Below are 22,174 nucleotides of genomic sequence, written 5' to 3'. Positions count from 1 at the left end.
CCCCGGCGCGCGAGCAGGGGCCCGGGCCGGGCCGCCAGAGCCAGGAGGGGGCAGGCCTGCCCTCGCACCACGGCCGCCCGGCCGGCCTGCTGCCCCACCTCTCCGGGCTGGAGGGCGGTGCCGTGAGCGCCCGCAGGGATGCCTACCGCCGCTCCGACCTGCTGCTGCCCCACGCGCACGCCCTGGACGCCGCTGGCCTGGCCGAAAACCTGGGGCTCCACGACGTGGCGCACCAGATGGAGGAGGTGCAGGTGAGCGGCGCCCCGCCGCGGCCGGCCGGGGCCTTTTGCCCTCCAGCCTACCCCACCTCCGCCCCGCGGCGTCTGGCATTTACTGGGTACTTTGTCCTTTCTCCCCAGAACGTGGACGACCAGCACCTCCTCTTGCATGATCAGACTGTTATTCGCAAAGGTACGGAGCGAGCGGGTGGGTTTTCTCCCCCTTTCCTGGCCACGCACTACCCTTTGGTGTGTAGTTTCTGACTTAATGGCAGGGCTGGGAGGGGTTCGTTGATCAATGTGGGCCCAGCTGGTAGCGCGGAACCCGGGACTTGGGGGAGCTAGGTTTTAGTGAGGAAAGGGGATTTCTCTGCGACCCTGACCCTCCGCTAGGACTCTTAGGCGCTGTCTCTTAATCTCAGAATTTGTTACTTCATGGTGTTCTCTTGGGAAATGTTCCTCTTTGAATTGCAGAGAGTGGTTTACCGAGAAAGGCTTTCAGAGTGAGTTAACAGTGTGATTGAAATAATTTGCAAAAAGCCACATTCGCATAGCACCCCTCGGTTGAGTGGTTACTTCTGTGATAATGTTAATTGTCGAATGAGTTGGTGTGATTTTATTTCCAATTGCAAACAGGCATATGGGAGCCCTTAATTCTGACCTGCAAGAAAAGTTTTGAAACATTTTGGCCCAGGGAATAAGCAGCCCTGAAAGGAACGGGGTCAGCTTCAGAGTCTGGGCTCTCCAAAGTGAGGGGGGCGTGGGGAGGGGATTTGGAAAATTGGATTACTTGGTGAGTGAGTGGTTCATGAAATTAAGTTACTTACTGACAGGATTACCAGTCTGGCTGTTGGGAGCCAGAGAGCAGACTGAAATGAAAGGTAGTTATTTCTGTTGCTTGAAGTTGAGCTGCTTGAATAGATTAGGGCAAATGGATTTTTAAAAGATTTTGGAAAACAAAATAAATTGCCCCGTAACCTTTCTAACAGAACAGGTTAGTTCGTATTTTTAAACGTCCTGTGATGGGTCGCACTGAGAGCTTTGGCAAAGGAGCCGAATGTATCCTGTGGTTTTGGGGGTTCACTGAGTGAGGAAAAACCGCCATTTACTTAGTATCACTCTTCTGAAGACAAATATTCTGATGAAGCAGATCCCAGCAGAGGCTAGAAAATGAAACCTTTCTGTGCTTGAGATCTCGAGTAGTTAACTTCCCAGGGTGTTAACTTGTGAGTTTCAGATTCAAGTTAGCTTTGAGGAAAGTGGCTTTTTAAGAATTCTGCCTGCACTTTATAGTCCAGTATGTGACATGGTGACAAAGATCTTTCAGCTGCCTGTCCCCCTCTTCACAGGTCCCATTTCACTGACTAAGAATCCACTGAGCCTCCCCTGTCAGAAGGAGCTGGTGGGAGCTGTGATGAACCCCAGCGAGGTCTTTTGCTCCGTCCCAGGGAGATTGTCCCTCCTCAGCTCCACGTCTAAATATAAAGTGACGGTGGCCGAAGTGCAGAGGCGATTGTCACCGCCGGAGTGCTTAAATGCTTCCTTGCTGGGAGGCGTTCTCAGAAGGTACTTGGGGAACACAGTCTGGGCACAGTGCTTGGAGCTCCAAGCGCCCCCCTTTAATACCAGGGAGGTATTTTTAACATTTGTGTAACGTCTATAGGCAACACTGAATTCTAATTGGCTCAGAGGGAGTTTTTAGTACATGTCTCCTCTTTTAGAAAGTGCCAGATGTTGAAAGAAGTGCTAAAACAATGCTAAGACACGATTTGGTTAGAACTGTATTCCCTGTATGGGAAGTTCACCCTCTGACTGAGGGGAGGGAGGCACCCTGGGCCGGGCCGGGTGGGCTGCTGCAGTTTTCCCAGTGAGAATTTGACCCACCCCCAGTCCTGTGTGATTTGAAAAAAAAAAGAAAGAAAAAGAAAGAAAGGAAGAAAGAAAAAGTTGGTGGTGGGAACATTTTCCATTTTTGAATTTTACAAGATGAATTGGATTCCCAGTATCAGCTTGGATTACGACCTGCATAATGTGGATAGCCTCGGACACACATCAGTTTCGACAGCAGCATTTTAGGAACTGGGGATTTTAAAAGTGTGGTTTCTTGAGTAGCCAGAATCCACTTTCTTTTACTCAGAGCCAAATCCAAAAACGGAGGTCGGTCTTTACGGGAGAAGTTGGACAAGATTGGGTTGAACCTCCCAGCTGGGAGGCGGAAAGCTGCTCACGTGACTCTCCTGACGTCCTTAGTGGAAGGTTAGTGGGATTTTGTTTTTGCTATTTTGTGGTGTTTTGAATTATGCTGTGTCTTTAATACTTTAAAGCAAAGCTGGAAAACAACTGTAAACTCAGTCAAAAGTAGAGGACTGAAAGCCATTTGACTTGTCCTGAATTCATGGCAATGAATCCCAACAAAGTTTTTAGGAAAAAAATGATATTCCCTGTATGGGAAGTTCACCCTCTGACTGAGGGGAGGGAGGCACCCTGGGCCGGGCCGGGTGGGCTGCTGCAGTTTTCCCAGTGAGAATTTGACCCACCCCCAGTCCTGTGTGATTTGAAAAAAAAAAGAAAGAAAAAGAAAGAAAGGAAGAAAGAAAAAGTTGGTGGTGGTGGGAACATTTTCCATTTTTGAATTTTACAAGATGAATTGGATTCCCAGTATCAGCTTGGATTACGACCTGCATAATGTGGATAGCCTCGGACACACATCAGTTTCGACAGCAGCATTTTAGGAACTGGGGATTTTAAAAGTGTGGTTTCTTGAGTAGCCAGAATCCACTTTCTTTTACTCAGAGCCAAATCCAAAAACGGAGGTCGGTCTTTACGGGAGAAGTTGGACAAGATTGGGTTGAACCTCCCAGCTGGGAGGCGGAAAGCTGCTCACGTGACTCTCCTGACGTCCTTAGTGGAAGGTTAGTGGGATTTTGTTTTTGCTATTTTGTGGTGTTTTGAATTATGCTGTGTCTTTAATACTTTAAAGCAAAGCTGGAAAACAACTGTAAACTCAGTCAAAAGTAGAGGACTGAAAGCCATTTGACTTGTCCTGAATTCATGGCAATGAATCCCAACAAAGTTTTTAGGAAAAAAATGAACATTTAAGTATCTTGCTGTCCAAGTATTCTGTTCTGAGTTCAGTGGCAAATGGCTTTTTCTAACGTTTAGGGGTGTTGAGACATTGCCTGTTTAAAGGAACCAATTTAATTATGCCATAAAGATGCTGAGACATTTCTTATTAAATGGACCCGTTTTTGAAAGATAAAGCTGACCAATTATAGCCTCTAAAAACTGAATACTTATTGGTGGGCTGGTGGGTTTTGCAGCTGTGGAATTTTGGGATCGTGGTCAGTGAAGAGAGTCTCTTGTGGACAATGATATTGACCCAATTCGCAATTCTTTCCTTATCCCCCCACAAAAGAAAAAATTAAGGGAACCTCTGGCTCACGGATGGGCCTCCCTTCTCTGTCCTGATAGGGGATTGTGGCATTTTCGTTTCTGAAATGGGAGCCTCCCCCCACCCCCCATACCTGGAAAGTGGCCAAGAATGCGACACAACTTTGAAAAGGGATGAGGGAAAATTAAAATAATTAAAACAAGCACATTGTCAGTGCACACAGGAAAATGAACACTGAGAGGCCTCGCCAAAACCTCACCGCCCCTCACCCTGCAAACCAGCAAGCTGCAGGACTCTGGCTGCAGGCTGGGGAGGCCCATGCACAGTGGTCTCCCTGTGGTGGTACAGTCTTTTGAACACTTGATTCTCTGATCTAATGGGGTGGCTGTGGTGCTTAAAGAAACTTGGCAGAGTCTCTGGTCCACCTTTTCACAAGTGCCTCTGGAGGTCAGGGCAGGGAGAAAGGGGTGCCTGCGTGGAGAATGGCCGTTTCTGCGTGCACAGAGCATTGGCGAGCATCGGGTGGTTCCAGAACCTAGGTTTTCTTGCTAGCCGGGCAGGGGTGCTGCGATAAGAGTGTGCTGAAACAATGGCTCCTGCTTGGATTCAGCGCGTCCAGGGGCCCCTCCACCATCTGGGGTTTTGGGAAGCTCTCCAGTCTTGTATCCCGGGGCCAAACAAGAGCACCTTTAGTGGAAGACGCTCCGGTGCTTTCTTCCTGGGCCTCTCCAGTAACTAGGCCCAGCGGATGGGTATTCCAAGCTGGCAGTTGGGACTCTTTCCAGTTGGAAACACACCTTTCCTTCCTTCCTTATTCTGGAGATCTGCTTGCTTCCTTAGGGAATGGGCCATCCTTTTTTATTTAGAGAGTTTTTTTGCTATAGGGCACATGCACTCCTTGGAGAGACAGGCAACAAAAAATTATTTCCCAGGGAAGACGGCCACGCTGGAGTCCTTCTCCACTCTCTTCTCTTGGGCACGCATGCAACACACACCTGCCCCCGCTTGAGTTTTAAGCTGCCAAGTCTGGGACTTGAATCACAGACCCCTACATGGGAGTCCAGTGATGTAACCATTACACCATCTGCTGGTCCCAGCTCACCCTCACACCCTCCTTTCAAAAGAAAGGACTGCGTTAAAGGTTTTGTCATGGTTCTATTGATTGACTTATTTTTAGTTGCTAGAGGGTGTGTGTGCTCTCTAGAGAGAGGGAGAAAGGGAGAAAACAGCCTCCCCTGGGATGTAGTCACACTACATTCATTTTTCTTGTTGGGATTTTGGGACACACAAGCACAGGTGGCCCTGCATGTGTTTCAAGCTGCTGGACCAGGATTCGAACTGTGGTCGATCATGTGGGATCCTCTCCCTTCACCACCAGGCCATGGGGCCAGTTCTTGTCTCGGTTTCCTAAAGAGAAGTGACAAATGTGCTTTTGATGGACAGTCATCTTCCTTCGCAGTCCTGCCTCTTCCTTCATGATGGTGAACAGAGAGAGCATGGCCAGGCCGATTCTCTGGGCGAGGGACTGGTTAGCATTTCCAAGGACGGGAGAAACTTCGGGGTCATTTTTTCTCGCATCCTATGGTCTCGGATGGCCTTTAGAGCACCTGTTTAAGTACCGGGGAGTTCTACCTGCCTCTTGCCCAGAACCACTGTGTAGACGGTTGATGGTAGAGGGACGGGACCTCTGCCAGGGTGGTACCAGTGTGGTGGCCACAGCTGCCCTGAGACCCGTTGCCATCGCCTGTGATTCCAGGAGAAGCCGTTCACCTGGCCCGGGACTTTGCGTACGTCTGTGAAGCCGAGTTTCCTAGCAAACCAGTGGCCGAGTATTTAACCAGACCTCACCTTGGGGGCCGGAACGAGATGGCCGCTAGGAAGAACGTGCTGCTGGCAGCGCAGTGAGTACCCAGACCTGGCCCCGACGGTGGGGTGCCCCAGGCCTTGAAGCGAGTCCCCACAGTCCCCGATGCCTAGTAAGAAATATTCATGGAATTAATCGGGGTGTAGAAAAGAAAGCAGCCAGGCAGTCTCTGGCAAAGCCAAGTGCATTAGCTGTTTGTACCACGTGGAAGGGTAGGACCCGTGGATTACTCAGTAATGAGCGGGCTGGGTTATTCAGCTCAAAATAGTTAAGCTACCCTTTCATTATTGTATTTGCATATCTTACAAAAACGTGTTGAGAACGATTTGTTTTGTCACATCCAGTAAAGAGAGACTGTGTGCCTTCTGCCTCCTGATGACAAGACTTTTTGTTTTTGCAGTGTAAAGATGAGGGTGAGTTTGTGGGAGACAGCTAGGCAAATTAAGTGTTGAGAACTGCTTTACGCAGCTGCAGAATTTCTCATAGAAACCAACAGTAAGTTGATTTTTAAATGCTGGTAAATGAAGCAGAGCTAGTCAAGTCAGGAGACGGCAGAAGAGACCGCAGCGCACTAGCAGGTTATGTAAAGCAGCTGCCTTTCAGGGGCTGCAGAATTCTCTGGGTTCTCACAGAACTGGTTTATTGGAACTCATTTGTACCAAAGAAGACTCCTTTAATCTTTTGAATTAGAATCCTGACCCCACCGCCTTTACCATGCCTGGTGACCTTGGCTATCTGACTGGGGTTAATCCTGTTACCTCTTCTAATTTCAATAAAAATGGAAGGAGACAGGGCTTGAGAGAGTTTCGTTCAGGGCTTGGTGCTAGTAGGTGAGGAGGCAGCCCTTGACTATTGGTATTAGTCTGAATTTGTCTTGGTTCAAACAATTCTGGTGGCCTCCCAGGTGTCAGCCTCAGGGTCATTTGTTGAAGACTTACAGCTTACCTGAGTCATCAACTCTCCACAGGCAGGTGTGTAAAGAATTCACAGACCTTCTCAATCAGGACCGAACACCCAACGGGAACAACAGGCCCACGCCTATCTTGGAGACCAACATCCAGAACTGCCTGTCACATTTCAGCCTGATCACCCACGGCTTCGGCAGCCAGGCCATCTGCGCCGCCGTGTCGGCCGTACAGAACTACATCAAAGAGGCCCTGCTAGTCATAGACAAGTCCTATCTGAACCCCGGCGACCAGAGTCCCCCCGAGTCCAACAAAGCTCTGGAGAAAATGGACAAACATAGGAAATAAAACTGGGGCGGACCAAGGGCCAGAGGGTCTGGGAAGGAAGAGGACCGAACCCCTCCTTGACCTGGAAGAACTGGGAACCTGTCTTTCCTGGGGGAAGAGTTCGATACCAACCTTGCTATCCAAGAGGCCTCCACTGATTTTGGATCGATGGTGACTTGGACCAGTGGTGAGCTCAGGGTTCCCTCCCGGAGTCCTCAATTGTCCTGAATAGTCTGAAGTGTCTCCCCTCTGGACAGATGACCAGGAGATGACAAGTACTGGCTCTTTGTCCACTAAGATTTTGCCTAATTTTATTTTGAACCCCATTCTTCCTTTTTCTGAAAGTGGTGCTACAAGTTTCGGAACCTTTTACACAAACAGCACACGCTTGGCTGTCGAAGTGGCAAGGTGACACGTTTCAGATCAATGGATCAAAAACTTTCATGTTCAGTGTTAAAGTCATGGCTGGTTTTCATGTCCACTCAATATTTATCTGGGAAAAAAGTATTTATCTAGCTTCACCAGACATCGGACCCTGGGATGCAAGGGTTCTGTCTGCCTAGCAGCTAGTTAACAGTGGTGTTCGACATGCTGTAAACCCCATGTTCAAAGGGGGCCTCTGGTTTTAGGAAACTTGTAGAAACAAAGCCTGCTGATGACTCTGTTTTTCCTCGTCTTTTTTTTTTTTTACTTTGTAAGTTAACTCTTTAAATGGGAGATTCTTTGAAATGACATGTTTCTTTAAGGTACCGAAGCTTTATTTGCATATTTATTTCAGATCTTTTTGAGTAAACTTGAAAGGGTGGGCACGGAGCATTTGGCTGCTGGCATCGCCAGTCCCCGTGGAGGCTCTGTTTGAGAGGCAGCACAACGTGTACAGACTTGGATTTATTTATGAGTAATTTAACGGGGTTTGTAAATACTGGTGCACTTCTTACGACTTTTTGAGAAATGGGATTCGATTTTAATATTAACTTTTAATGGTGATGGTACTCTATAACACGTCTTTAGGTTTTATTTGTAATGTACACAGGGTGTTAAGAATTGAGAGGCTACTGGGCTTGGTTCTTGGCTTGAAGATTCTATTTAATTGAAGCTCTCATTTCAGAAAGCAATAATTTTGCGTCTCACTCTTGGGGCTGAACCCGAAGTTGAGTGTGCAGTACAGTGTGGGTGAAGTGGAGATTTGGAATTGAAGTTCATGCCTGTAAATGTTCCCAGATAATTGCTGTGTGTATGATACCTGTGTAATAAAAGTATTCCCTATAGATTCTGTGGAAGTCTGGCTATAACCTGGTAGAATTTTTTTGTACATCTTTGAGATGAGTGGAATAACATGGAGATAATTTATGGTCCGGTTGTGGTTCAGTTAATAGACTGAGCACAGAGGGGTGTGGAGGATCTGAAGTTTCGTTTTCTCCCTGCGGTGACAGCTCACCCCGTGCAGGTCCTCACGGTGCCTTTGGGTACGTCAGTGGGTGTGGTACCATCCTCCCGCCCCGTGTGTTGGGGAATGTGTCTGGGACAGTATTGCTACTGAGGACAGAGGCCACAGTTTTGGGAACCCTGTCTCAGGTAAGGCGCCCTGTCGAGAGCAGGCACCTGACTGTCCTCGGTCCGTCAAGACCACTGCGACGGCTTGCTGGGCAGGAGAGAAACTGGGATGACTAGCCATTCCTTGGGCAGGCACTCCTTAGGAGGACTTGTATTCCATCAGAGGCAGGCGGGGTAGACGCAGGGTATTGGTGTGTGCAGTTGCTGGGATTCTCCTTGGGAAATAGGGTGCTCATCTACCCAAGGCAGCCTGGCCACTTATCTGTCACTGGGTCTCCGTGAGCCACCCAGAGTGACAGGAGTCTGGAAGGGTTGGCGCTTGCTGGACATCTGCAGGACCTTGAAGGCACACGCCAGTACTTGATTCCAAGTTGAAGTGGCCTGGCATGTCCTCCAGGAAGCGCTATGTTTATAGTTTGGCTCGTGTGGCCGGGCTTCAAAGGCAAGTGAGAGCAGAAGGATTTTCCACATCGGATAAGGCCGTGGCTTCGATTCCAGCCTCCTAATCCTTAATTGATAATTCTCTACCCAGTGCTCAGCAATTCCTGGCTTAAGGCTGGCACTGGACACTCTTAAGTAACGTAAACTCTGCCAACCTAATACTCCGCTTGGCAGCCTGTCCTTGGCCACCGAAGGCTGTCAAGATCACTGCTTAGCTCTGAAGCAGTGGAAAGAGGTCTCGGGCGGTTATTTCTCAATCAGGATTTGAGACTTCGGTGTTAAGAGGAAGTCCCAGGGCGAAGGGCTGATGGGAAAGGGACCATTTTCTTATCAGCATCTGAACTTGCCTCTGGACCAGAGTCCGGCTCTCAGGAGCTGTGCCGAATTGCTGTGCAGACAACGTTCTGGAAATGCCCCAAAGTCAACCAAAGGCTGCAGTGAGTCACGAACAGGCCTCCTGTGCCCGTCTCTGCTCGGCCCACCGCCATCCTCGCTCCCACTGAAAGCCCAGTGCTCCGCCACTGGGCCTGGTGTGGGCTAATAACAGCCTTTTCTCCCCAGCATCCCTTAGCTTGTGCCACGGGAAACAGAACCAACTCTCAAGACGACCCCACTGACCAACTCACAGCTGAGCAGCTTTTCCACAAGCCCTGCTGACTCATGGAAGGGTTGCCCTCCCCTGTGGCTTTAGGTAGGGGACGCTTGTCTCTCCTGGGCCTGAAGCCCACGAGAGTGCACGCGCCCTCCTCCCTCTGCCCAGCATGCCATCACACACTGGCGGTCGGACAGACGGGGCTGGCTTTTCATTGAGCGCAGGAGTCCGCTGCTGTTTTGCCTTCTGGGAGGAGGTCGGAAGATGCTTCCTCTTTTCCCGTCGCACCGAAGGAAGCACGCAGGTCTCGTTCCGTTTGTGTAAGCGACGCCTGGTGAGACTGCCCCTGGCCACCGAGTCCCTGGCCCTGGGATGCCTCCTGCCCTGCGGAAGGCACACCTCCAGGTTCTTGGGCAGGTCAGAAAGTGGGTGTTCCCCAGAGCAGGGCACGCTTGTCTTATCTTCCATGTGTGGATAATTTACGTGTGGGTTAGGAAAGGGACGATTAGTCTGTTTCTCATTCGAAATGAATTCATAACAACGACCGTCATTCTTTTCTCTCTTGGGGGTCTGGTGTCAGGGCCGGCTCTGAGTCCTACGGTTCCTGTATTTGAACGTTCAAAACAAAACCAAACAAGGTAGGGTCACGGGCGGGTGAGAAACAAAGGGGAACTTCTCCATCCTGGACCCGCTGCCTGCCTTCCCTGGGACGCTGGCTCCGGAAGCCGTGCGTTCCTAGTCCTGTCTCCTCTGCCCCTGGGTGGTGCCATGAGGTGGCTGTGTCATTTGCCTTCCTTTACAAGCAGGTGGAGAACTTTGAAGCAGCTGCCATTGGCCACTGCCAAGTGGTTCCTTTAAGTGGGTTTGACAGGTGACGGGGCTTGGCCAGCCCCCTGAGCAGGGACCTTCAGCAAAGTCAGCTGAGCGCAGCGGGCCTGCAGGGTTCCCCACCGCTGGAGATAAAGGGTTTGTTTTCTAGGTGTCGGTGGGTGTGCTCTTCCCAGGAGATGCTGCCCCTGGACCAAAAGAGTAATTGTTTATTTTTCTTATTTATTTATTAAAAAAAATTTTTTTTTTTGGAGAGGTTTTTGCTATACGGCGCATGCGTTTGCCAGACAGATGAGAGACAGAGAGAGAGAAAGCAAGTAATCACCCCCCAGGGGGGTGGCCACGCCACAATCCCTTCTCCTATGTTCTCTCGGGATCTTGGGCATGCATGCACATGTGCCCGGCGTGAGTTTAAGCCACCGGGTCGGGAACTCGAACTGCGGTTGGCTACATGGGAGTTCAGTGACATAGCCATTACACTAACTGCTGGTCCCTTTATTTTCTTTCTTCATGAGTGAGGATGCATATGGCAGGGGGAGGGAGAGGCCCTGTCTGGTCACACTGCTATCCTCTTCCTCTAGTCCTTCATCCTGTCGGGTCTCGGGCACTTGCACACGTGCCTGCCAGGCCGGAACTGCAACCCCAGGCTCCCGAGGGACCCAGCTTCCCTCGCGCTTGTTACCACAGTGCTGTGGGGCCAGCCCGACCATCACTGTGGGCATCCCGTCCTCAGAGCCTGTTACAGCTTGGGCTTCTCTTCCGGTGGCTCTCTGAGATGTGCAGGTCACCCCTTGGGAGGCTCAGGGACAGGGAGCCATCCAAACCTGCTCCCTTCCTGTTTTGACCAACCCAGGCTAGCATCGTGCCCAAGGTGCACACTGATGCAGAGCAGATTGCTCCTCGGGAGTCTTTGTCTGCTGGTGACTAGAACGTGATCTGCAGAAACAAACTAGACTTTAATAAGAAATTTATCTTAATGTTATTTATTTATTTTAATTTGACCAGAGGACCGAGGGTGTGTGGGGAGTGAGGAAGCAAGCCACCAGGTCCGGATCTTGAACCACGTTCGGCCATGTGGGAGTCCAGTGCCCTCAACCACCACTCCACCCGCCGGCCCCACCATGATTTAAGAAAGACAGTGACTGGCACACAAGCGCTCATGGTTTCGTGGAACCGACGCCGAGCTTTCCCCGCCTTCCCCAGGTGACACCTGGGTGGGCAAGATGGGCAGAAGGGAAGCGTGGAACCTGGGTCGGGTTGGAAGGAAGAGCTTTGATAGGAGTGTTTCCTGGGTCAAATCTAAAATCAGGTTTTATCATTACTGGGGGTGACACGTCACGCGTAACCTTTCTAGACACTTTCCAAGGGGAAATTGCGGCCTTACGGAACGACCCTCGCGAGTGAGAATGTGAAGGCTGGGGGTTGAAGAGGACACGCTGGCACCTGACCCTCGCTGGAGCTTGGAAGTCCTTTGGGACTATGTGACATTATGGGAGCGTCCTCAGAGATTTAAGTTAAAGTCCCAACCCTCGGGACCTCAGAATGCGACCCTCTTTGGAAATAAAGTCGTTGCAGGTAATTAAGCCGGGGGTCACGGGCAGACGAGGCCTGAGTCCAGTGGGACGAGACCTTATCTGGGGAGAAGAGACGGGCATGAACACGTGAGGGGACACCACCACGTGAGGGTGACAGTGTGACTGGAGTGAGTGCGAGCCCAGACATGTCGGGGGTTGCTGGCCACCGCCACAGCCGGGGGAGGACGGCAGGGTTCTCCCCACAGGTCTCCTGGCCAGCGCGGCCGTGACTCCCTGGATCTGAGAGACAAAGCATTTCTGTTCTTCTGAGTCATGGTGCTGTTATGGCGCCCCGGGCCTCCGCGGGCTAAGTGCTTTCTCCTTCGTTCTGTTCTAAGTTTTTTCCTATAGGGGACGTGAGCTCGCCAGAGGGAGGGAGAGAGCAGAGTGAGAAATGAACCTCCTCCAGGGGGATGGCCACCCTCCATTCTCCTCTCTGGATTTTGGGCACGTGCACATGTGTTTGGTATGATTTTCAAGCTGCCGGCTCCAGGACTTGAACCACAGTTGACTGTGTGGGTATTCAGCACCTTAACCACCATGCTGCCTGGTGGCCCCAGCTTTGTTATTTTCCTCCATTGACCTTCCGTAGGCTCCTCTGTAAACACGGGGTTCTCGCTGCACAGGGAATGAGGAAGCGGCCTCCGTGGTCCATTCTACAACATTTTCACTGGGTACCCCGCAGCTCCACACTGACCCCTCCGAGCAGTGGCCGCTTGACAGCAGGTCGCCAGAGGCACAGGAAGGGTTAATACTGAGGCCTCTCTGTGGCCTTTGACCTACTGAGTCAAGGACTCAGGGCAGGATCTGGGGCAGGGTGGGGGTCTGTTTTATCAGCAGCGAGCAGGGCCCATGGCCTCCCAGCGGCTCTGGTTCTGAAGTTCCATGAGCCACATCCCTTCTGTGGCGAGGTCGTGACTCGCTCTCTGTACCCTCGCTGGCTCATGTGTCCCTCCACACACGGGAGTCACCAAGCACCGGCGACACTGGTTCACTGTCTGGCTACTCCAGTGGACCCTAAGCTCATGGGGACAGGGACCAGGTCTGCCTGCTCCTCTGGGGTCTGACCACACCTTCATGCCCGGACGGGGGGCGGGGGGGGGGCTGAATCAGGACTGAGCTGGGGCCAGAGTGGTCTGCCGGGTGGTCCTGCAAACAGCCCTTTCCTGGAGCCTCTCGTCACTGCTCGGGGCTGTGGGCATCCAGGCCGGCCACCAGAAGGGGCTCAGTTCTCTGCCTGGAGCGCAGTAGCACGGGGGACCTTCCTCTACAGGTGAGTGTCTGGACATGGGGGCAGCACCGTCTCCCCACCCAGGTAAGCTTGACTCGGTTAGAGATCCACTGTCCAGCCACACCATTGACGGTGGAAAAGCCAATGGCCAGAGAAAAGGCAGCTATTCCAGGGCCGCCGTCTCCTGCCAGTCCACGTGGTTAGACCCTCAGAGGGGGTGAGCTCGGCGTCATTCTCCACATAGAGGAGCCTTGAAGTTTCTGGGGTCAGGAGCGCGGGACCCTGACTTCCTTAAAAAGTCTTGCTTCCGGGCCCTGCAGCGGGTCAGGCCTGGGTGCAGGTGCTGGGACGAGCAAGCGAACTGTCCTTCCCACATGGAGCCTACGTTCTGGCTGGCGAGGGTGGACAACGCACTCGAACAGCTCCCAGGTGGTGATACACGGGGCGAAGGAAAGAAAGAAGATAAGAGGAGGAAGGGGCCGGGGATGTTGGTGACGGGGCAGGCATTTTAAGGATAGACTGTCCGCTCCTGAGCCGTTCTGAAGGGCAGCAAAAGTCAAATTCGAAAGACGCCTTCTCAGGGCCAGCTGGTGACTTGGTGGCTAAGCCGCTGGGTCCCACGTGACTGACTGCACAGTTTGGGTCCCGGACCTGGATGCTTGAAAAACACGCCAGGCGTGTGTGCTCAAAATCCTGAGGAGAGAACAGAGAAAAGATCACAGTGCGGCCATCCCTGGGGCGGGGGTGACCTCTCCCTCTCCCTCTCTCTCTGTCTCTCTGTATCTCTCCATGCGTGCGCATGCCCTACAGAAAAAACTAATGAAGAAAGAGGTCGTCTCAGAAGTGCCACTACTGGGAGCTGTTCTGCCCCTGCAGCTCCCCGGAGTACAGGACCCTCTTCTGAAGGCCCCCGGTACTGTCACGCCTCCTTCAGGGTCCCGTCTTTCCCCAACTCCGGCTTCCAGTTGCTCAGCTGGTCATGGTGTGCCCAGCTTTCCATATCTAGCCCTCTTACCAATGGTTGGAGAAAATGCAAATGATCAGTGCTCCAGCGTGGTTGACGGAAAGAAGATAAGCAGGACCCTGCCAGTGAGAGGGCAAGCCAGCAGGTACCGGAGGAGAGGGTTCCAGCAGAGAACGAGTGTGCAAACGCCCGGAGGCAGGGGCGGGCGGCGCGTTCACTCAAGAGGAGCAGAGAGGACCCCGCGGCGTACGGGAGTGGGGTGGGCCGAGCGGCGGATGTGGAGACCAGGGGACTCTGGGTCTTACTCCCAATGACTCGGGACACCAAGGGGTTTGGCCCAGAGACGTTTCCTGGTCTTGCTTTATTTTTTTTTTTAAGAGAGATTTTTGCTATAGGGTGCATGTGCTTGTTGGAGAGATGGAGAGACAGAGTGAGAAAACACCCCCTGGGGAGATGACCACACTGCAATCCCTTCTCCTCCATTCTCTTGGGACTTGGGGCATGCACACACAATCGCCCAGCATGAATTTCAAGCTGCCAGGTCTGGAACTCAAACTGCAGTTACCCATGTGGGAGTCCAACGCCTTAACCACTGTGCCACCTGCTGGCCCCTGACCTGGGATTTTGAAAGGGCCACTCAGACTGGTAAGAGCGTGAGATTCTAGCTCTGTCCTCTTCAGAAATTGAGCCCTTCCCGTGGCGTTTCCTCACTGGGGAGGGGCAGGACAGGGTGAAAGCCTGCAGGCTCTGTTTCCATTTATTCAAGAAATGTGTCTTGGGAAGCCTGGGGCATAGCTGTGAACAGAGGGACCAGCCCTGGAAGCATGGAGCTTAGTCTAGTGGTAGTGCCAGGTGAGAAACAAGGGGCATTTCAGATAGTGAATGAATATGAAGCAAAGAGTGTCTGGAGTAGCTCATTTTAGGCAGGTACAGTCATGGCAGCTTCTTGGAGGAGGTGATGTTTAAGCTAAGTCCTAATGGGAAGGTCGTGCAAGGGTATAACAGAAGTACTCTGGGGACCGGCAGGTGGCATGGTGGTAAAGGGTGCTGGACTCCCATGTGGCCGACCGTGGTTCGAGTCTCAGACCTGGCAGCTTTCTTTCTCATTTTCCCTCCTCTCACTATGTTGCTCTCTCGTTCTCTGGCTCCGTCCCTCTCTGGTCATATAAAATACATAAATGAAGTTAAATAAAATAATTAAAAACAAAGTTAAATAAAATTAAAAAAAGAGAAGTATTCTGTGTACTTTGTTGCTGAGTTTTTGCTGATGTAAGAACATACTGGGGAGGGTCTTCACGAAAGTGTATGGAAAATGCGTATTAAGAAAAAACTATGCGTGGATTTAAAACAAACCAAGAGACCACAAACAAACGCTCGCATAGTTCCATTTTCCTATGGACTTTTAGAAGTTCTCTTGGACATCTGGCCCCCAGGGGTTACCCCGGCCTTCTGTCACAATGGCTACCGGTTCAGTTCCCCTGCGCAGGCAGGCTAGTGCCCGGGAAGGCAGGGAGACTGAGGCTGCGCGATACCTGGACCCAACACCTTGGGGCAGGTATCAACCCTGAGGAAGAGCTCACTTGTTAAATCCTGCCCCGTCGGTGACATGAACTGAAAGGGCCACTAAGGTTTTTAGGGCTTTCTGTAAAGAGATGCCGAAGCAGGAAGCAGGTGTCCCCCCCACATACACCTGCCACCTCCCACTGCCAGGGCCCCGTCTGCCCTCTCTAAGGGACCGTCTCTACTTGGTACTGGATGAGACGGGTTGCCATGGCCTCCGTGACCAGGGGACCAACTGCTTAACTAGGTCAGCCACAGACGAGGACTCGCTCTCCGAGTGGCTCCGAGTCCTGGCGTGGACGCTGAGGAAATGGCTTCATCCGGGAAGATGAGGATTTGATGTGACAACGGGACAGTCACATGGTCCTCATCCCTGAGCTACAATAGCTCTGTCAGTGGGGGCTGACTCTGTGCCAAGAGCTTCTCCTTTCGTCTTCTAGTTTTCGCTGTATGGCACGGGAGAGAGACAGAGAGCGAGAGAGCACTCCTTAGAGGGGATGGCCGCACTGTAATCCCTTCTCCCCCATCTCCTGCGACGTTGGGCACACATGCCCAGTGAGTTTGCAAGCTGCCAGGTCTGGGATTTGAACTATGCAGCCAGCCATGTGGGATCCAGCCGCCTTAGCCACTGTGCCATAAGTTGGCCTACTCTTTAAAAAATAATAATAATTTACTTTTGAGTTGTTTTTATGCTTCAGGGCTCTGAATTCACAAGGAGCCAGGGAAAAGTCTTCCGGCCTGCCCCCGCCTCCCGGCTTCCTCAGGCAGCTCTGGCCCATCCACACATGATGATGAGTCGGGTCTGTGTGTCGCTCACAAGAACGCGCCGTCGGCTCATCTCCAGCAGAAGCCTTGGAAAAGGCCCATTTCCCCACACCTCGCCCACATTAGGTATTGATATTTTTCAGGAACAACAGGTTTTCTTTCTTTTTTTGCCAGACAGCATGTGCCTGTGAACTAGAGAGAGAGAGAGAGAGAGAAGCACCTTCCCCCCAACAGGGCCTGGTCCCCCGTAGTCCATTTCTCCTCCATTTCTCCAGGACCCTGGCACACATGCATGCATTCTGATTATTTTTCAAACTGCAGAACCCGGGACTTGAACTGCAGTCCACCGTGTGAGGTCCAGCTCTCTATGGGCACACGGGGCTGTGTACTTTTTCCTTCTTTTGCAAAGCAGCGTTACTGGAGTGTGGTCTGTGTACAATGAGCTGCACTGACAGCCCTGCCTGCTCAGGGCCAGGGCCAGGTTCTGAGATCAGGCGCTCTCATGGCGGCACGAACACCATGGAGGTGCGTTCGCATGCCTGCCCGGTGGGGCCTGCCCATGTGGAGGCCCGGTGCCCACCATCATCTGTGGTCCTTCGTTGACTGATGTCGTCACATGACACAGGACTGTTTTGAAGTGCACCATCGGAGTAACGGACACGTCCCCAAAACAGCCTTCTACACTTATGTTTTTTCCTAAAGAATTATTTTATTTAACTTTAGTATTATTATTATTTAATACTTCCTGAGGGGGGGGAGAGAAAATGAGAAAGCAAGCCTCCAGACTGGGACTCGAACCATGGTTGGCCATGCGGGAGTCCAGCGCCACCTGCCCTGCGTGCTCTTATCGCCCTTCCCTCCACCCCTCCTCTTCTTGCTGGTCTTCCCAGCTCAGCCACTGACCTGCTCTTGGTCGCTGTGGGTTTGCTGCACGTTTACAACTTGACATAAAGGGCTGCCCACGGAATGCTGCATTCTCCTTCCCTTCTTTTTTTTTTGGTCTGGCTTCTCCCGCTTGGCAGGATGCCGCAGTCCAGGCCTGTCCCCACTGTTTGTTGCTGGTATGAGTTTGGGTCGTTTGTTCCTTTCCTTTTTTAAGATTTTGCTGTAGGGCATGTGTGCGCACCAGAGAGACAGAGAGAGAGGGAAAGTGAGAAATCACCCTCTGGGGACATGACCTCGCCGTCATCTCTTCTCCATTCTCTTCCTGGGATTTGGGCATGTGTGCGTATGTACCTGGTATGAGTTTCAAACTGCTAGGTCCAGGACTTGAACTGCAGCTGGCCACCTGGGAGTCCACTGTGCCACCCGCTGCACACTCCCAGGGCTTGTCCCCAGTTCATGCGTAATACCTACCTGGGGGTCGGGCGGCCTAAGAGCCATGCTGGGCATGTGTCTCCGCAGGCCCAAAACTCCTGAGAGGAGAACAGAGGAGAAGGGATTGAAGTGTGGTCACTGCCCCCCGGGGTACTCTCTCTCTCTCTGTCTCTGGTGAGCACACACGCCCTATGGCAAAACAGAAAATAATAATAATAATACCTACTTTGCAAAGTTATTGAGAGGATCAAATAAGAAGAGGGCAGAGAAGGGAGATGGCTGAGTATGTGAGGAAGAAAACAAGGAGTCAAAAACGGAGAGACGGCTGGCCCCATAGCCAGGGCGTGTGGGTCCCACATGGCAGACTACAGTTTGAATCACAGTTCTCGGCTCCTGGGCGGTGTGGATACAGTGATGGGTCTCTCGGGTTTGCTAGCCCCTTGCTCACGTCACTCCTGGGTAAGTGGATGATCTAAACTGCCCTGAGGTGGTGGTGGCTCAGCTGGACCTACAGAGTTAAGGTCCTGGGTTCGAATGCCGGGACTTCCCTGAACACACTGGGCACACACGGCTGTGTGAGGCAGGCTGGAGCTGCGGTGACTGCTGTGTGAAGACTGTCCCTCTCGTGGAAGAAATAAATAAACGTTACAGCAACAAAAACCTGCCTCCTATTGAGATCACGGGCTACAAACCTTTTTCCTTCTCTGAGCTCTTCTGAGCAGTCTACGAACACAACAGTCTCATACACGAACCGGTGACGGGCTGAATTTGCTGACCACGGCCTGGAATAGGACGTGGCGCGTGGCAGTTGGTAAGCAGTTGGTCAGGGTCAGAGAACTGGAGCATGGCGGCGAATGTACGTCATTTTACCTGAGTCAGGTGGGGATGGAAAGGCCGGAGCTGTGAAGAGATGCGGCACTGAGACCGTTCAGTTCAAGGCTGGGGTGAGGGGCCGGCAGGCTGTGTGGGGGCCACGCGGCCGACCTGGCAGCTCGGTTTCTCTCTTTTCCTTTCTCTCTCTTTCTGTCTCTCTCTGGTCAAATTAAAAAATAATAGTAACAAATGAAAGTACATAAATAAATAATTCTTACAAAAAAAAGCCAGGCAACACGTGGGGCACTCTGGCCTCTGAGACACACCAGGCTGTGATTGAGAGCTTTGCCCCGAGACAGGAAGGCCTGCATGTGGCCCGAGGCAGCCACTTCCTGGCTGTGTGGCCTACGGCAAGTGTCTTCACCTCTCTGAGCTCTGTTATCTCATCTCCGAAGTGGGGGTCTGAGCTGCCCTCCAGTGAGGGTGACATGGAGGCAGACAAGGTGGCGGTGGAGCGCGGAGCACGCGGCATCCTGCCTGGCTCCTGGCGGTGCCCTGTTTGCAGCAGCCACCTGGCACCAACCCCTCTCTTGCTGGATTTGCAGGTGCCAGAGCGCGGTGGGCCTCCCAGGGCCTGGGAGCCTGCACTGACTCGGCGGGGCGGGCTCGCCTGTATCCAGCTGCCAGTGCCTCACCCCTGGCCAGCGTCTGTCCTGTTAGGTGTCACCTGTGTCACCGCCTCTGTCATCTTTAGTCCAAGCACAGGGCCAGCTCCAGCCGCCTCCTCCTCCCTCTGTCAGCCCCACAGTGACTGGTGGGAAGCGCTATGTCGCAGAAAGCTCCTAGAACTCACATCATCTTTTACAGAGGCAGATTAATGCGCAGTCAGGTGAGGGATCCTCCAGGTGCCAAGGTGTTCCGATCCGAGACTGATCTCCTAAACGCTCGTGGATTTGTTTAATTAGTCACCACCCGTAGGGGCCTGTTTGAAGTTGTCCCGTCTTCAAGGCCGGCCATGGGCTGCAGACAAACATCACAGACAGACGGAGGTCCTCAGGGTTCCTGCTGGGGGTGGGGGCCAGCCAGAGACAGCAGTCGGATGGCGTTTCCGACACGCTAGCCTACACTGCAGTAAGCCAAGGGCTGTGACAGAGGCGGCGGGGGCCAGCAGGGCTGTCTTAGCTGGAGTGTCAGAAGAGGGGACATTTGCCCTGGATGGGCGCAGTGAGCCAGCACACAAGCCTGGGTGGACGCAGCACAGGAGTGGAGAGAAGGCCAGAGACAGTGTAGCTGGTCTGAGAGATGGGAGAGGCCGGGAGACGTGGTGGACTTGCAGGGACAGCTCATGGGGCTCCGGCCTGGCCATGGGGAGGCAGGGAGGCCGGAGACGGGCTCCTGGTCACCTGAGGGGGTGGTAGCAGGCAGGGGGAGATGAGAGCAGGTGCCGAGGCATTTTTCTGGGGGGCTGCCCGAGCAGCGGGTCAGATAGGCGCCTCCAGTGCCCTTTGAGCAAGGACAAGGTCGCACCTCTGGACCGGGCAGTCCTCTGGCCCTGGGGAGGGCACGGCGCCCACTTAGGTCCCTCATTCAGAGCAGGACGCAGCTTTTGGGCCAGCTCTGGGGGGCGGCGGGGCGAGGATTTCCCTTGAGCTGATGGAGATGGTCACAGTGGCAACTTTCTGTCACTATTTGGGACCCAGTCCCTGGCCTGACCCTCCACTTCCCCTCAGGGCAGGGGTTAGAGTGGGAGACCAGTGAGCCCGCAGGGGGCATGCTGGGGGGCTTCCCTCTGGAGGATCGGCAATGACCGGAGACGTATTTGGGGCGTCATCACTTGGAAGGGGGCGGCTGGGTGGCAGCTGGCCTCTGGTGGGGAGTGGGGAATGCCGCCATCCACACCGGGAAACACGGCCGGCGTCACTCCAGCCGGTCCAGGGCTTCTGCTGCGGGGATTATTACGTGTCCGCTTATCGATGCGCCTGTGTGGGGGCTAAAAGTGTAAAAGCCAGCCTGCTCACTGTACCATCAGGAAGAGGGCCCACGGCCAGCCCATGGCAGGGTAAGTGCTGATTGTTTCTGTAGGGGAGTGAGGGCCAGGGCAGGGCTTCGAGGCCCCTCCCCCTGCTCCGCCCCTGCACCTCTGCACCCCACACCCCGAGTGAGCTGGGCCAACTCTTCTATTTCTTTTTCCCCAAGTTTTCCTGCAGTTGTATTGAACACAACATCTATACACACAGTGACCAGGGCCGGCTGCTTTTAAACATAATCAATCTTGGGTCCAGCAGATGGCGTAATGGCTACGTCGCTGGACTCCCACGTAGTCAACCACAGTTTGAGTCCCAGACCCAGTGGCTTAAACTCACGCCGGGCGCATGTGTGTGCGTGCCCAAGATCCCGAGAGGAGAATGGAGGAGAAGGGATTGCGGTGTGGCCATCCCCCCTAGGGGGTGATTTCTCATTTTCTGTCTCTCTCTCTCTGTCTCTCTGACAAAGTGCATGTGCCCTATAGCAAAAACCTCTAAAACAAAAACAAAAACAAAAACATAATCGATCCTTTCTTTCTAGCATAGTATGTTGATAAGCAAGCCCACAGAGTGTTAAAAAGCAACTTGAGAATCCATAGAAAAGTGTGCCCGTGTGGGCAGCACTTACACTAACATTGGACCGATACAGAGGAGATTAGCATGGCCCTGCGCAAGCGTGGCACGCACATTCGTTAAGCATTCCATATTTTAAAAAGAAAATAATAAAGAAAGAAAGAAATACAAAAGTGCCCAAAGCATTTGAAATGGGCGGCCCAACTACGAGAGATTTCAGCCATTTAGTAAGATAATCAGCGTAGGCTCCAGCCCCGCCCATAAGCTGCAGAACTGATGGAAGGTGGCAAAGGCCATTGTATGCGCCCCGATCATAATGATCCTGTTATCAGATTCTAGACACACCACAGGCAGATCAGTGGGGGTCAGAGGTTAGCCTGGCTGCTCACTGGGCTGGCACAGGTATCGCCCAGGCTGCTTGTCTGAGGGGCCTGCCGCAGCCCGGATTAAGTTCTTACGAGTCTGCGCAGAACCCCAGTGGCTGGATCTTCACTGAGCCCTTCACGGGCTGCACCGAGGTCGCCTCCGTCTGGCCACCGTGTACCCGGCCCCGCACCCCACAGCACGAACTCCCATGTAGCTGACTGTGGTTCGAGTCCCAGACCCAGTGGCTTAAACTCACGCCGGGCGCATGTGTGTGCGTGCCCAAGATCCCGAGAGGAGAATGGAGGAGAAGGGATTGCGGTGTGGCCATCCCCCCTAGGGGGTGATTTCTCATTTTCTGTCTCTCTCTCTCTGTCTCTCTGACAAAGTGCATGTGCCCTATAGCAAAAACCTCTAAAACAAAAACAAAAACAAAAACATAATCGATCCTTTCTTTCTAGCATAGTATGTTGATAAGCAAGCCCACAGAGTGTTAAAAAGCAACTTGAGAATCCATAGAAAAGTGTGCCCGTGTGGGCAGCACTTACACTAACATTGGACCGATACAGAGGAGATTAGCATGGCCCTGCGCAAGCGTGGCACGCACATTCGTTAAGCATTCCATATTTTAAAAAGAAAATAATAAAGAAAGAAAGAAATACAAAAGTGCCCAAAGCATTTGAAATGGGCGGCCCAACTACGAGAGATTTCAGCCATTTAGTAAGATAATCAGCGTAGGCTCCAGCCCCGCCCATAAGCTGCAGAACTGATGGAAGGTGGCAAAGGCCATTGTATGCGCCCCGATCATAATGATCCTGTTATCAGATTCTAGACACACCACAGGCAGATCAGTGGGGGTCAGAGGTTAGC

General features: G+C 52.6%; 1 protein-coding gene and 2 non-coding genes across 3 annotated transcripts in view; all 3 read left to right on the top strand.

Moving 5' to 3' along the window:
- TFAP2C (transcription factor AP-2 gamma) overlaps positions 1–7,920 on the top strand; it is a 9,669-nt gene extending 1,749 nt beyond the window's left edge. Inside the window, 6 exon segments of the mRNA XM_027766552.1 lie at positions 1–251; positions 360–411; positions 1,568–1,784; positions 2,356–2,474; positions 5,366–5,510; positions 6,441–7,920. The exon segment at positions 1–251 is cut by the window's left edge and continues 51 nt beyond it. Of these exon segments, the coding sequence (XP_027622353.1) occupies positions 1–251; positions 360–411; positions 1,568–1,784; positions 2,356–2,474; positions 5,366–5,510; positions 6,441–6,726 (1,070 nt within the window). The 3' untranslated portion in view covers positions 6,727–7,920.
- Positions 7,921–20,973: 13,053 nt separating this feature from the next.
- LOC114005294 (U6 spliceosomal RNA) lies at positions 20,974–21,079 on the top strand. Its single transcript, XR_003547174.1, has one exon. It is a non-coding gene; the product is annotated as a U6 spliceosomal RNA (small nuclear RNA).
- A 750-nt stretch (positions 21,080–21,829) lies between these two features.
- Positions 21,830–21,935, top strand: LOC114005292 (U6 spliceosomal RNA). The gene has a single exon (XR_003547171.1). It is a non-coding gene; the product is annotated as a U6 spliceosomal RNA (small nuclear RNA).
- Positions 21,936–22,174: the final 239 nt, after the last annotated feature.

This window comes from Tupaia chinensis, unplaced genomic scaffold, assembly GCF_000334495.1.
Source record: "Tupaia chinensis unplaced genomic scaffold, TupChi_1.0 Scaffold000066_1, whole genome shotgun sequence".
NCBI classification, from domain to species: domain Eukaryota; kingdom Metazoa; phylum Chordata; class Mammalia; order Scandentia; family Tupaiidae; genus Tupaia; species Tupaia belangeri.
Note: the sequence above shows the minus strand (reverse complement) of the source record. Positions and strands in the feature narration are given on the sequence as shown.